Below are 10,998 nucleotides of genomic sequence, written 5' to 3'. Positions count from 1 at the left end.
TATCCCGGTATCCTAGCTGCTTTTCCTTCTTGGCCTAGGCCTACGTCTACTGACTGACGACAACTTTTGCGCCTTCGCTACTGACATCTGCTCAGTGCACTACTTCATCTGCTGCGAACAGTGCGAGTTCATTTCCTGTCGCCATTGTTGGGTTTATGACAGTTATATATTGCTACCACCATTTACTACTTCAAATATTTACCTGAAATTGTAAGAGAAGACGAATTGTTAGTAACTTTCTCCATTCCTTCGTTTATTACGCTGATTTCAGCATAGCAAATGACAACAGAAGACAGATCAAAAACATACGAATGTATAAATGATAAAATAACAAAACATGTGAGCATTGGAGCTTGGGGTACAATAACCACATCCTATTACACGGGTAAAACTAAGAGAATCACAGCCTGTGCGGTAGTTCGAATATGAGACTAACATTGCCATACTTAAGATCTGAAACGTTCATTATACGAGGTATCCCGCTTTATTTACGTATGATACAACATATCCTGCACTTTCATACGAGACATACACGACATATGGACTCCGCTGTATATACCAGGGTTTTAAGCTATATCCCCCTATCGCCCCACCTATCGCCTCGGACCTCAAAATCACCCTGCAGTTGTCGTTGCCACAGTCCTACATCCCAGCCTCCCCGCTTCGACCTCAAGAGCCTACGAAGGGAAATATGCGATTGTCCAGAACGCATTTCTGCCTTTTCCTGAACAACTTCTTGGAAGCCATCAATGGAATAAGTGGGGTGTCCCTTGGGACGTAAGGAATCATGCCTGTCAGTCCCTACCGGAGAATGAACGAGACTATGGCATTCCTGCCTACGTTTCCAACTCCGACGATGATCCCTGCGAGCAGCACTTCGGTAGTTGTTAATCACTTTGACTGGCAGTTACCCTGTTTATCCTAATAATGCCTTTACGTCCCAGCTCAGCGGTCTAACGTCTAACGACCGGATCCTTCAACTATCGCTCTATTTACCTCTTTTCATGATCGCGTGTTGAAGATGGAGAAAAACAAAACAATTATAAACTTACATTTTACAGTGCCATTACATGCTCTGACAACACTCATTTCTCCTCGAGAGACAAACACAACCACTCAATTTCCTTTCGGTTATGGCGAAAAAAACGGTTTCCCTTGACTGAATATTATTCCTTTATATACTCGTATATCCTCCATCGGTCCCTACTCCTAAGGATCGATGCTTTTCCCTATACTACCCATTCGGAGTAAGTTATATACGGTGTGGAATCTCCTTAGAGTTTAAAAATATTTTCCGCTTTTTCTCTTACGACAAATTTCTTTTTTATTTTACCTTACTGGCCTTGATAGTGATTTATTGAGGCTAAATCGTTCATTATGAGAAGGAGGATACATAAGAAGACTGGTTTCCAAGTATGAAAGAAATATGTAACATTAAGTTTCACTGCTCGTCACGTTTTAATTCTCCTTCATTAATTTTCACGTTAGTTTTACATCTACATATTATATCACTAGATCTCGCCCCACACAACTTGTTCAACCCTCATGGTCAACTTGGAAAATCTATTATCCGATTTAAGAATCGTTCCCTGCCTTTAATAATGAATAATCAGTTTTCTCTTTGAAAGAAAAATGACGGCACTTTATTCATTTCAGAGCAGCGGAGAAAACTATCTATGACTTGAGTTACTGCTACACAGGAATGCTTGGCATCGTTTTGAATTACATAGTGTCTTCGTTGGTGTCCGTCTTCATAGGTAACTGAGTGTTTTTCCGTAGCCTATGATTAATCTGAAATACGTTACTAAGATACTTCACCGTTCTTGACTGAATCTTCATATTAAACCTTCCTTTTTTATTTTTCAGGCCCTCCTAATCCTGCTGATGTCGATGCACGACTGATAAGCCCCAGCTTTTTAAGGCTGTACACACGCCTCTGGATTTTCTTTAAGGGACATAATTCTCTAACGGCTGAGAGTGTCCCAGATTTGGACGTTTTTGCCTTAAGTGCACCCAAGAGAAGTGAAATTCCTACTGAACCAAAGTACACGCCTATCAGTGCACGTTAATCATTTGAAATAACCTAAACATTACTAAGCACACTTCCTGCAGTCCTTTCTACGTGAACGTTCAGCTGAGAGCTGTTTTTAGACTTACCATATATTATATATATTTTTTAAATTATTTTGTTGACTTTCTCTTAAGAGATCACGGGGATTCAAAACAAGTACTGGGATATAGGATAACAAGACGGAAACTCTGGACACTGGATGAGATCTGGGATACAATAAAGAACGGACAAAGCTGAAGGTACTTGCAGAAAAGTGGAACTTATTATCAAGTACTAACGTCTAGATACTGACATTAAATGAAGTGGATGATGATGCTGACAAAGCCATGTAGTCAGGAAGTGGCAACAATGAAATATCCTTGGGTGAAACTAAGAGGGTCTTATGACAAAGCCATGTAGTCAGGAAGTGGCAACAATGTAATATCCTTGGGTGAAACTAAGAAGGTCTTATGACAAAGCCATGTATTCAGGAAGTGGCAACAATGAAATATCCTAAGAAGGTCATAACATCAGAAAAGAAAGAAAGACGAAGCTGAACATAATCTTCTTGAGGTCATGAATAAGAAATATGAGGGGGGAATAATTTACCTGATATACCAGAAGCTGATGAAGACCAGGATGTGATTATGAAGTAATTAGCCAGTTTTTGGGTGGGAGCAATTGTAAAGAAATTTTGGAGATGGAAAGAACCAGACTACAATGGAATAACCGCAGAGATGATTTTAGCTGTAATAATTAGGATTTTGTAGAATGTGGGATGTGGATACGCAGCCTGATTGCTAAGGCACCAGAGAAAGGTGAACTGGCTAAATGTGGTGACTAGAGAGCCATTGCAACTACGTCGGTTGCGCTGAAAATATTCATGCTGTTTTTCTCAACAGTTTTAGGAAATGAATTGATAAAAAGCTTAGAGATAAACAATCTGGTTACAGGAAAGGGAGGATTTGCACAGATCAAGATGCTTTTCTCAACAGGCTTAAAGAGTAAACTCATAAAAAGCTTAGAGATGAACAAGTTGGTGACAGGAAAGGCAGGAATTGCACAGATCAAGAAGCTTTTCTCAACTGGATTAAGAAACAAATAAAAAGCTCAGAGATGAACAAGCTGGTAACAGGAAAGGCAGGAATTGCACAGATCAAGATGCTTTTCTCAACAGGATTAAGAAACAAATAAATAAAAAGCTCAGAGATGAACAAGCTGGTTACAGGAAAGGCAGGAATTGCACAGATGGAGATGCTTTTCTCAACAGGATTAAGAAACAAATAGATAAAAGCTCAGAGATGAACAAGCTGGTTACAGGAAAGGCAGGAATTGCACAGATGGAGATGCTTTTCTCAACAGGATTAAGAAACAAATAGATAAAAAGCTCAGAGATGAACAAGCTGGTTACAGGAAAGGCAGGAATTGCACAGATGGAGATGCTTTTCTCAACAGGATTAAGAAACAAATAGATAAAAAGCTCAGAGATGAACAAGCTGGTTACAGGAAAGGCAGGAATTGCACAGATGGAGATGCTTTTCTCAACAGGATTAAGAAACAAATAGATAAAAAGCTCAGAGATGAACAAGCTGGTTACAGGAAAGGCAGGAATTGCACAGATGGAGATGCTTTTCTCAACAGGATTAAGAAACAAATAGATAAAAAGCTCAGAGATGAACAAGCTGGTTACAGGAAAGGCAGGAATTGCACAGATGGAGATGCTTTTCTCAACAGGATTAAGAAACAAATAGATAAAAAGCTCAGAGATGAACAAGCTGGTTACAAGGCAGGAATTGCACAGATGGAGATGCTTTTCTCAACAGGATTAAGAAACAAATAGATAAAAAGCTCAGAGATGAACAAGCTGGTTACAGGAAAGGCAGGAATTGCACAGATGGAGATGCTTTTCTCAACAGGATTAAGAAACAAATAGATAAAAAGCTCAGAGATGAACAAGCTGGTTACAGGAAAGGCAGGAATTGCACAGATGGAGATGCTTTTCTCAACAGGATTAAGAAACAAATAGATAAAAGCTCAGAGATGAACAAGCTGGTTACAGGAAAGGCAGGAATTGCACAGATGGAGATGCTTTTCTCAACAGGATTAAGAAACAAATAGATAAAAGCTCAGAGATGAACAAGCTGGTTACAGGAAAGGCAGGAATTGCACAGATGGAGATGCTTTTCTCAACAGGATTAAGAAACAAATAGATAAAAAGCTCAGAGATGAACAAGCTGGTTACAGGAAAGGCAGAAATTGCACAGTTCTAATATTTGTGTCAAGACTTATTGCGTAACAGTGCATGGAATACAAAAATCCCTTTCTGATGGCTTTTGTTGATTACGAAAAGACACTTGGCAACGTCTACTGACTAAAATTATGGAAAGTCTTGCGTTTATATGGCATTCCCGCTAGATATGTAAAACTAACTGAAATTATCTATGAACGAAGAAGATGCAACGTTAATGTTTATGGTGTCCTGTCAAGGTAATTTGAAGTAAATAGCGGCACGTTGCAAGGAAATGTTATTTCATTTTGCCCTTTACCCGTCTCATGGCTTTCTCTGGAAAAATGGTCGAGACTGGAAGTGAAAGTTTAGATTTTGGAGTGACAACAAAAGCTTGACAGACTTAGGACATGCGGAGGTTCCGTTTTAATCAGCAAAACACCACGAAATTTACAAATCTCGCTTAACAGAGAGCTTGAGATATCTAGTGAAATGAGACTCAAATAAACATAAGGAAAAACCAGAGTTATGAGGATATAGTATATAGAAAGGAATGAAATGGGATTAGGTGGAGAAAGGATTAATGAGGTTGAATCTTTCAAATGTTCAGAGCAATAATATCCACTACAACTTCTCTTGCGATGGAATTTAGTGAAAGACTAAAACAACTGCTTGATATGCAGACAATGAGAAAGTTTAATATGATTAAGAAATCAAACGGACTTCAGTGGCACACAAAATTAAGATACAAAAATCTACACACCGAGAAAATTTTCCAAAGATCTTTGGAAACTTGTCTATCCTCTGGAAATGTTTTAGTTCCTTTACGCTTTTTTTTAATACTGTTGCCCCTGACTAGTCTTCAGCACCTAACTTCATCTTATAATACTTCATAATTCTGGTCATCCTCTGCATTCAGATCTTCTCAGACTAGCCTATATCACCCACTGCGTAGTACGAGAGAGGCATTTATTTTAATAATTTTGTCTTTTCTCATGCGAGGTTCAATACCACACAGTTCCTAGACGTCTTGATTCCTGCTCTGACCAAACTTGTCCTCAATGGCAGGTACCACGAAACCGTACCTAGACCAATGAGGCCTCACGGAGGACGTTCTTAATGTATAAAATGCATTAACTGAAATGCCACTCGCTGAGTCACCAGCCAATGCCCGTTCAATAAATGTATCATTTCTCACCATCCACATCAACTGAGCTAGGCCTACATCAATGTCATCATGATAATCGTATTCACTATCACTTCATCTTCAACACGTCACCATTATCTGTAAACTCACTATGATCAAAATCCTAGGCAGTATTACTACCTGATATTTTTAGCTAGCCTGAGGAAAAAAAATTTGTTAAAATAACCATCACATACGCACTTATAAGGTTCAACGCATAGGCTATTCATTTATTATAAAATATCATATTTATGTGTTACGTATTGGGTATTGTGTATTTTCGTCTCTGTACGAACAATAAAGCTTCCGAGACTTTCGACAATCCACTCGAGATTTACTACCTACAAATCATTATTTCTTTTTCAGACTAACCACTGTCATACTAGTAAATGCATAAGCTGTTCCTCTTACATTTTTCTCTCAAAAACGGCATCATGATTACGTATTGGTACTTATACAAAAGTAGCATACGGTAACCAGCAAAACTTTGAAACACGACCTATTCTAGGTTACATAGAAATCACTATATCTTTATCAAGTAAATAGTATGGCACTGCTATATTCGTATATATAGTGCACTGTACATTCACTTACCAGTAGATTACGCTAAAATCACGTAATATCACTTATTTTCGCTGTAAATTGGAATATCATAGCTCGCAGACAACAGCTGTCCACTTTAGGGAGATGTTCTCCACCACTGCCGAATTTCAACTCAAGTATGAGCAGTAAGCTGTGATTGGCTGAGCAAGAAACACGGCGGACTCGTCAGTCAATGAACGAGTGGCTCTCTTCGTGTGTTATCGTCTTCTGCCAAATGTAAACAACGAGTTAGTGGCGGTGAATTTGAACTGAGCCATGCTCATGGCTCCTGGACCACTGTTGGTATCCCTTCCAGACATTCTTTCCATATTAAATCCAGCAACGTAGATATCATACCCTTTGATTATAAGGATCATTTTGCCAGGTTTTTATAGTCAGTGTCATTAAAAACTCTTTCCTGCAACTTGATGCCTTGTGGGGAAGATTTCCAATTGGATATAAAATAAAAAATTATACTTTTAGGGCTATCTATGTGCCACACATCTTTTCATTTAATGATAATTTTTGTAAGTGGAAATTCGGTTATAAATTAGACTGGTCCACTCAGCACTGAGTCACATTTAAAAAAATTCTTGATGATATGACGAACCTCAGTAATCCAAAGGGCCTATTTAGAAGGAGGTACATTTTTCAAGAAAGTAAATATTCACGAAATTAGATAATTATGCCAAAGAGATTTTTAAAGAATGACATTGCAATAATAAAAAAAACTATGAAATCTGATTCCATTGCCAATGAAAAAGAAATAACCTTAGCTCTAAGAACTTGCTCCTCAGAGTTTATTAATACTGAACTTGAAGCCATTCTTGAACTGCTGTCTTACTGGTGGTAACATGAAAATGTAATCAAACAAGTTGTTCGAAGAATAAAATCATTACCTGGTTCCCTGGCGAGAGACCAAAACACCTTCTAGAGACATCAAAATTTATGGAGCAGTTAGAGTATAGATAGCTAAATTGCTCAACAAAAATAACCACTTTTCTTTTGGCTGTATCATCATACCATCATCTGTAAATTAAAGATGCAGGTATTTTATAAAACCCACTCAAATTCTTACATTATTTCAGTTGAGAGAAACTTTGTCTCAATCGATTATAGAGACAGGAAGGACAAGAATCGGCCTTTTTTTTTGTTATGGAAGCAAGATCTCATGAATACCTAGAATTTAAATCTGTGGTTAGTCTTTGTAGGGTCTATTTACTTTCAATACAGCCTGAATATGGAGCTATACTTTCGCCTTAGTGTACGTGTATACCGTGTACTGTGCTTTGATGTCACCTTAAATAACAGGATATTTTATGCAAGAGTTAATTTCAGTGAAAAGAATATGCTTATTTAATCGATAATAAGAAAAGAAATACGTACAGAATAACCTAGGCACCAACGCCACAAAAAAATAAGATTAAATTATTTTCACCTATGACTGTGAGTTTTTTTTATTTAATCTAAGTTAACTGCAAGAGAGACTTATAAAAAACCTGTAAATTTTTTTTTTTTTAATATTCCTAATGTCCTTCCACACCAGCATGGAAATAAAAGATCATTCCCCTATGCTTTGACAAAACCATGGGGGAAAAACAATTTTGTATCCTGGACTTTGTATAGTACACTAAAACAAAATGCGAGACAGTTGTCTTCGATTTCAGCTTCCTGAGGGAGTTAGAGTGGTTGGACAGCAAGATAAAGAGATCCAGAAAATAGAAGAGACGAAGTGCATGGATCTAAAGGTGGGAACAGGAGAAAACTCCACATTTCCACTAAGACATAAAAGTTTGGAGAGGCTGGACAGGATGAATGAAGAAAGACAGAGGAAATGCAGACATAGCTAAAGGCTAAAAAAAAACGGGTGCTGCTTAGGGCCAAAGGGACGCTGGAAGTACCCTTTAGCAATGCCTACAGTGCACCATGTGAGGTGCATTGACGGCGCTTTCCTCCTACAGGGCCCACGAGGTGATGTTGCAGTGACGAGAGTGTCTGTCATTGTAACAGGGTGACGGGCAGAGAATTTAGGCAGGTTATTCAAGAGAGTTTCAGACACCAAAGTGATGTACCTTTGGAAGGTGTGAAAAAAGAATTTTGAATGCAAGACTAATATCAAAATGAAAATTCGAATTTTTTGGTGCCCTTTGCACGAAATCTAGTAATTTCATGCATATTCTAAGGATAAATTTTTCATAACAAATTGTTCGTTAACTTACAAATAGAATATTTTGGAATTACTAGGACAATACTGATAACCATACTCAATTACTTTCAAGGATATCTATGTTATTTTATATCATCCATGGAACTAAAACTAATGAGCCGTATAGAAGCAATAGTCTGATAACTGCACAGACTTAATGATTTCGTTATACGTTAAATTTTCTACTAAAATTGTAGCAGTTTTATTTTCCTTGCTCCTGGAGTGGCAGAGAATCAAAGGGAAGGAATCCTTACGTATTGGGATATGCCTTAATATTCATACCATGAATAAAGAACATCATATACTAAATAAAAAAAGTTCTAAAGTAACTGACCCCCCCTTTTTTTGTCCCTTTCAAAGACAAAAGGAAAATTTCAAATGCCTACTCCAACGTTAATAGCTCTGCATGAATTAATTTGATATGGTGCAAGTCTCGTGGGATTGTTGAGCCAACTTTCCTTTATAGAAGTAAAACGTGGATGGCGAATACAAATGAAACAAGAAAAGGTTGAAGCTTTTACAATGTTACCAGTTCTGAAGACCTGAGAAGGGAAGAGGTATGAATAAGTTACACTAGTAATAAGTTAGCAAAAATGGAAGGATGAATTAGCGTTCTAAGATGGTCTGGTCATGTTGAAAGAATGAGAGAAAATAAGTTGGTGAAATGGACAGTTAAGAGGAAGAGGAGAGGAAGTCCCAAATAGTCCTGGATAAATATTGTGGAAGTGGTGTTTGAATGTGCAGATAGAGGTGAGTGGCACAGTGTGTGTGTGTGTAAGGGTTTGATGAATCTTTTGTGGGTACTACAAAACAGCTGATGCAGAATTTTTTGTGATGTGACCGTCCTTTTTTTCTTGAAGCAATCCCTTGTTAATGTTAGAAATATATATATATATATATATATATATATATATATATATATATATATATATATATATATATATATATATATATATATATATATATATATATATATGTGTATGTGTGTGTGTGTGTATGTGTGTGTGTGTGTATGATTACACACACACACACACACACATATATATTACACACATATATATATATATATATATATATATATATATATATATATATATATATATATATATATATATATCGAACACTTCTCTTTATAAATTCCCACCCAAGCAAAATGCATATTGAATTGGACAGAAAGTCAAACAATCCATTACATCTTAAGTATATTCCTGTGTTCGCCCGCTTGCCGTCAAATTTATAGCATATCCAATGTAATACAAACTCTTGTGTATCAAAAAATTAAACTGCTGAACGTAAATAAATCAGTCTACAAGTGACATTATTTCTGGACGCACTCATGTAGCTTAAAACTATCCATACCCATCAAGTATCTATTAAAATGTTCTGAGTATAGTGAGCTGTTGAATTGCTTCTGTTTACGAGAGGCAGCCCATCTGGGAAACGAATCTGAAGGATTACTTAATACAGGAACTATAAGTTAAGTATACCTTAGTTTAACCAGACCACTGAGCTGATTAACAACTCTCCTAGGGCTTGCCGGAAGGATTAGACTTATTTTACTTGGCTAAGAACCAATTGGTTACCTGGCAACGGGACCTACAGGTTATTGTGGAATCCGAACCACATTATAGCGAGAAATGAATTTCTATCACCAGAAATAAATTTCTCTAATTCTTCATTGGTCGGCCGGAGACCCGAACTCGGTCCTAGCAGAGTGCTAACCGAGAACTCTACCGACTCGTCCATCGAGGAACTACAGAACTATAAAAATAACGCGTTTACAGAGCTGTCGAGACGTACAGGTCTGCTTCTCTTTGAGAGGAGGTGGGGGCGGCGGCGATTGGAGAAAAAATAATAAGGACCGGAGAATACACAAAACTTCTGATGGAACTGAAATGCAAACTTAGGCCAAAGGCCAAGCGCTGGAACCTATGGGGTTATCCAGCACTGAAAACAATGCTGAAACAATTGGTAGGAGAGGGTGGACAGACGATGGAAGGCAGAGAATATGAACGGAGGTTTAGTAAAGGGAATGCCAGGGGCTTGCAACTAGGGGCCAAAGGGACGCTGCAAAGACCCTTAAGGAATACCTACAGTGCCCAGTGTGAGATGCACTGACGGCACAGCCTTCCTGCGGGGACAACTTTGATGGCCTGGGCATATCTTGTGGCGAGCTTTTGTAAAATATAGCTGGGCATTGTGGATCAGGAAAAAACCAGGATGAGGCAATGCCCCGGAAGTAAACGAAATAGTTCAGAGTTATTAAAGTAACAGTATCTTCGTAATCACAAGGCTAGACTTTTCTTATTACCATTGCTATCAATCGCCACCCTACGTTCCCCAACGCCAGTTCTTTAATGTCATCTCACCCGTTCAAATTTCAGGGGTGTTTATACACAGAGTTAGCTATGCCAAGCACTGGGTGGACATAAAGGTGGAGCTGGAAGAAAATCCCACAGATGCACGAAGAAGTGACAATTAGAGAAGTTGGACAGCAAGACTGAAGGGAGGAAACAGGGAAGGAGGTAAAGTAAAAGGCTAAAAAAGTGGGTGCAGCTAGGGGCCGAAGGGACGCTGCCAGCACTCTTTAGTAATGCTTGCAGTGCACCACGCGAGGTGATTTTGTCATCTCGCACATTACTTATGTTATGCCCACTTAGGCATTCTTACATAAATAAACATGTTTATTTATTGAAGTAATATATGCCAGTGCTATGTACTCTGACATCCTGCACTATCTTTTATGT

The 10,998-nt window shown here is 38.1% G+C and overlaps 1 protein-coding gene across 2 annotated transcripts in view; it reads left to right on the top strand.

Annotated features, from left to right (window-relative positions):
* The window catches only part of LOC136852491 (sodium-coupled monocarboxylate transporter 2-like), a 41,846-nt gene extending 36,059 nt beyond the window's left edge, over positions 1-5,787 (top strand). For both annotated transcript variants that reach the window (XM_067127157.1, XM_067127158.1), the window contains exons 11-12: positions 1,657-1,757; positions 1,867-5,787. In XM_067127157.1, the coding sequence (XP_066983258.1) occupies positions 1,657-1,757; positions 1,867-2,069 (304 nt within the window). In that variant the 3' untranslated portion in view covers positions 2,070-5,787. The remainder of the gene's footprint in view (positions 1-1,656; positions 1,758-1,866) is intronic.
* The last annotated feature ends 5,211 nt before the right edge of the window (positions 5,788-10,998 follow it).

This window comes from Macrobrachium rosenbergii, chromosome 25, assembly GCF_040412425.1.
Source record: "Macrobrachium rosenbergii isolate ZJJX-2024 chromosome 25, ASM4041242v1, whole genome shotgun sequence".
In the NCBI taxonomy this organism is placed as follows: Eukaryota; Metazoa; Arthropoda; class Malacostraca; order Decapoda; family Palaemonidae; genus Macrobrachium; species Macrobrachium rosenbergii.
The sequence above is the reverse complement of the archived record's forward strand: the minus strand, read 5'-3'. Positions and strand labels throughout refer to the sequence as shown.